Here is a 5252-nt window from a genome sequence, read left to right as displayed (position 1 = left end):
TGTGTGTGTGTGTGTGTGTGTGTGTGTGTGTGTGTGTGTGTGTGTGTGTGTGTATGTATGTATGTATTTTATATATACACAGTGTTCTCTCTTTCCGTCACTCAGTATCTGTCGTCTTCCCCAACCCTGATCGAGCACCTGGTCTTCTCGGATAGGGACGAAGACAATCTCGAAGGTGCCTTGGGCATGTTTGATGAACATTGGGGAAGAGTAGACTGTTAAGCCAACGCCCTGGCACAATTAAAAAATCAGAAAGATTCCTCTATCAGTAAAAAATAGTTCAGTCATGTCAGTAAATTAATAAGACACGCTCCTTCACCTTACTTTACACCAAACTTAATGACGGTGTCTCTGCCTTGGAGCATTCAAAGAAGTCCAGGTCTGAAGGGATGAAAATAGATAGTACTTGGGAGATCAACATGTATGTCCTCTATGTCTACCACCCAGTCAAAGTTGTATCATGTATATTATTGTAATTCCGATGACCGAACACTTTGATAAGAAGGAGAAGTAAATAGAAAGAAGAAGACATGAAGGGAGGCAAAGACTTAAAACCATTATAAAAAATCACTCACAGCACAACGGCACATAGCCAGTAGTGTATAGATTTGGGTCCGGACATCCTATGTAGAAACAGCCCCGCATCATAATTGGTCCAAAGTATACATGTTGGATGCGTAAGTCGTTTAAAACCATTTGAATTAGGTCCTTCATCGAAGCGCATGATTTTCAAAATTTTAAATTGTTGGCTATTGAGAAGAGTTTCTATTGAAAATATTTATTTCTCTTTTACCAGGTCTCGCAAAGATGAGGTTGCTCAGCGTTGGAGGGCTGATCCTTGTAACACTGATATACCTGGGTGATTTATCCTTGTGGAAAACTGATGCCAGTGCGTTACATGGGAGTTCGGCGGCCGTCAAGTTTCAACAGACGACAGGTGATGCATTGGGCTCGGAAGGCTTAACGATTCCAAAAGCTGATTCGCTTTCAAACGCTGGTTCAGTTCTTAAGGCGGATTCTACCGCAAAGACTGGTTCGATTCCAAAGAAACGTTCAATACTAAAGGCTGAATTAACCCCAAAGACAAATTCGCTTTCAAATGCTGCTTCAGTTCCAAAGGCTGTATCGGTCCAGAAGATTGGATCGATTCCAAAGACTGGTTCAATATTAAAGTCTCATTCGGTCTCAAAGGCTCATTCGGTTTCAAAGTCTAAATCAGTACCGGAAGCTGATACGACTTCTGAGGCGCGGGCAACTCATGAGTTAAGTTTTGTTCCTACGGTAGATTCAATGGCAGCAAAGGAGTCTGCATTGCTATTTGAAAGTCACAGGAACTCAAACAACGATGAGTTGGAACATAACACTATCGGAAGGCCAAATCAAATTGATAACTCACCGAACCCTTTCCGGGGCCACACTCCTGGTCACGAATCGGATGCCTTTCGTCGCGACGAAGTCTGCAATGAGAAAGCTTGCTCAGGGAGTATCTGCTATCCTGGTCTATCGGCCAAAAACGGGATTGAAGATCTGGACTTTGAAGAAAGATCGGCTTCTGACAGCAGAGGCATGTTAAGCTCGACCGAAAGTCAAAAGGAATTTGACATGTACAATTGCACTTGGATCTGTTCTGGAAGTGGAGTGAATTGCTCTAGCAGAAAGTTTTTAAGCGTTCCTCAACGTTTGCCAAAAACAATAAAAGTTTTACTTCTGTCTAAAAACAACATAGAAGTTATCCAGCCATGTGCTTTTTGTGGATACCCAAACCTCACGGCGCTATACCTAGACGGGAATCGCTTGCAAAATTTATCGGAAAGAAGCTTCCAGAATCTAGGTCGTCTACAGCATTTAAGCCTAAAAGACAACTTTCTCGAAATGAAAACCGGAACATATCCAAAAAATGTCTTCTCTGATTTGAAGTCTTTGAAAATGTTGGCAATAAATAAAAACACGCAATGCACAATGTGTCCTGAGATGAATTACCCTGACCAGGCGTTGTCGGTGTTATCTAATCTGGAAGATCTTCGAATAGACGGCCTTTTTAACAAATCGTTTGGGGCAGGGTTCAAGAATTTGAAAGCTGTCACAAACATTGAGATGGGAGGACATGAGGATGGGTATTGTACTCTGCATATGCTAACAAACCGCACGTTCGAAAATGTTCCAACGGTCACACGTTTATCCATGCGCTGGTGTTCGATATACGGCGATCTTGTGCAAGCGGGAACTTTCAAACCTTTGAAAAGCCTTGAAACTCTTATTCTTTATGGGAATTATTATCTAAAGTTCAAAAACTTGCAGGTTTTGATGTGGGGTCTGAAAGACTCCAATCTGCAACATTTGGATTTAGGTAGAATCGAATCCATGTTCTTGCCTAGCATCACCGTCTCCTATGATATGATCAAGAATTTGCCAAGAAGCTTGAAAAGTCTGCGTTGTAATGACAACGGGATTGAAATTCTGGAGAAGTCAGTGTTGTCCAATCTGCCTAAAGGCTTAACGTACATCGACGCTAGTGGAAACAGCTTCGTCTACAGCAGTTATCTCCGAAATTTGTCAAAACTGGAGAATTTGGAAACACTTTTACTAAATGGAAGAAGTACGCTAACAAGTCTGCCACGGTATTTGCCAAAGGGAAGCAACTCCAACTTTCCCCCCGTACACGAACAAGACTTGGGTTCCTCTCGGAGGCAGCTTCGGCATGAACGTTCCCTGGGTTCAAACCATGAAGAGTACCAACTTAGTCTGCCTCCGAGGTTGCTCAGTATATCCTTCGGCTATGCAGATTTGAAACTTCGCCTTACAAGGTTTTCTATAAACCCAAACAATACACTACGGTACCTTAGCATGTGGGCAAATTACTTCCCCTACGCCCTAGGACCTATCTCTGGACTGAATAACGTAACACACATTAATATGAACCGGAGTTTTATTTCCTACCTTCATCCTTCTTTTTTCCAAGAATTTCCGGAGCTTACACATCTTGATCTAAACACTAACTTTTTGAGAGATACGTACACAAAGGGCAGTGAGGTGCGGCTCTTCGAGAATTTGACGAAATTAGAATATTTGAATCTAAGCATTAATCTTATTGAACAATTACCCGATAATGCTTTCGCAGGTGCGAACAATTTGCAATATTTGGATTTGTCTCAAAATAGTATTGGGGAATTCCATCAGAACCTTTGGAATATGAGTCAGTTGAAATATCTCAGTCTCAGACAAACAAGCATTCGTCATTTGCATTCAGACCTCACTCAATTCTTCGATACTTTCGGCCCCAACCTGACTCTTGATTTGTCTCGCTGTCCAATCAGATGCACGTGCGACAATCTCAACTTTATTCGGTGGATGATGAACTCACCGGCTTTCAAATCTTTTGAAGGATACGAGTGCATTTACAAGGACGGAAGTCAGAAGAACATTTTTGACGGCTACCAGGGTATTTTCATGTTGCTTGAACGGGAGTGCATCTCCAACTTCCCTCTTTTTCTGTGGGTTTTAGCCTTGACGATTTTGCTTATGTGCGTCATCATAGGGGTATTGGTCTACCGGTTTCGGTGGAAGATACGGTAAGTTTGGGACCATTACTATCGTTTTGCTGTAACCTCCTTGTCCCTTGTCCTATATTTATTTTTCTTTCTGCATGTCGCTTTATGTTACACTCCGGATGGGGCTGGCCCTCGGTCAGCCTCGCTTCATGTGTGGCACGATACCGTGGAATCTGCTCGTTAAATTTTGGGCATATGGAGGTATTTACATAATCTGAAAGCTTGTTCACTTGTCTTGCCTTTAGTGAATAAATATCCATCTATCTTACATAGATCTAGGGCCAACAATCATAGACGACGGCAAAAGTGAAAAAGGAATAAACACAAGAACAGCATACACAACATTTTAACCAAAAACAAATCAGCTAAATGCTCAAACTATTTACATCTCTAACTTTGAGAGAGAAAATTCAGGAATGTTTTATGGCTCTGAGACTTGGACTTTAACAAAGAAAGAAGACAACACAATAAATGTTTTTGAAATGTGATGGTACCGCAGAATGGTTAGAATTAACTTGAAAGCAACCCAGAAGAACAATGAGGTGTGTCAGATACTCCATACAAGATAAACTCTACTGAATGTAATGAAATGTAGAAAAATACAATACTTTGTTCACTTGAAACGACTCGAGACTGTTGCAAAAGAGGTGCTTAAAGGAAGACAGAGCAACATAAGTGGACACCATAAAAACATGGACTGGGCTCAGTATAGCAGAATGTACAACGGCAGCTCGCGACCGTAAAGGACAGAGGGTCCTTACACGTCAACTTCTGAGTCAGAGATGACACCTCCAGATACCAAGTATCTTGCATAGACGTCAGGATATTTGCGATCGAAAGATGTGGGTTCGAGGTAAACTTAGCAAGAAAATAGCCGCTAAAGTTTGAAAATGACAATGACAATGACAATAACAATCTTTATTCATCTAACATGGAGAAATTTATCTTGGTCGTTTACAATGGCAGTGGAATGTTACAAGGGTTAAGTGCTCTCACGCATGCACACGACAAAACAGTACATTAGTGAATACATGTTTAGTGATTTTCTAAGTTCTTAAGTGTCCTTGGAAACTGCAAACTAACACTCTCTGTGCCTTTGATCAACGTTTTCCACTAAATTCCACACAGAAAAGTGTTTTTAAATGAATATCCCCAAAAATTGTCCCCAACGGTGGAAAATTGTTGTTTGTTTGTTTTTGTAAGTGTTTTTACAACGCTCGCGACTGCATTAGGTCATATGAGCGCGCGGGACACATTAAACTTTTTCAGTTGGTAGGAAATTTTGAATTTTGCCCAGGAGGCGGCTGAAGCCTACTCTTATCGATTTTAGACCACCAAGGGATCTTTAACCTGCACAACTTGCACATGTGCCCTCCGAGATTTTTCGCCCTTGTCCGAGAAGGCTAGGTGTACATCTTTCCTACCAGAAGATCAGGGGTGTGGCTGAAAGACAGCAGTAAGAAGAAGCCAAGGAGTAGCAGTAGAAAATTGTTGACTTCTTCGGTTTCTTCGATTACATTACTTTGGCGAGCGCCTTATTTCACCAATATGCCACACGTACGTGTCTGTCTGCTCCAAGGGTCTTTCCATTTCTTCTCAATTTTTAGACAAGTCGTAATTTTACCGATACAAAAAGTTTTCTGTGCTTATGCTCCAATCCTCTTTTTCTTTTATCAAACACCTCCCTGAATCCCCCCTCCCCAC

General features: G+C 41.5%; 1 protein-coding gene across 1 annotated transcript in view; it reads left to right on the top strand.

Annotated features, from left to right (window-relative positions):
- The window catches only part of LOC101859565 (toll-like receptor 4), a gene marked incomplete in the record, with an annotated part of 18893 nt that overhangs the window by 8716 nt on the left and 4925 nt on the right, over positions 1 to 5252 (top strand). Inside the window, 1 exon segment of the mRNA XM_005096815.3 lies at positions 797 to 3569. Coding sequence (XP_005096872.3) covers positions 797 to 3569 — 2773 coding nt within the window.

This window comes from Aplysia californica, unplaced genomic scaffold, assembly GCF_000002075.1.
Source record: "Aplysia californica isolate F4 #8 unplaced genomic scaffold, AplCal3.0 scaffold00138, whole genome shotgun sequence".
NCBI classification, from domain to species: domain Eukaryota; kingdom Metazoa; phylum Mollusca; class Gastropoda; order Aplysiida; family Aplysiidae; genus Aplysia; species Aplysia californica.
The sequence above is the reverse complement of the archived record's forward strand: the minus strand, read 5'-3'. Positions and strand labels throughout refer to the sequence as shown.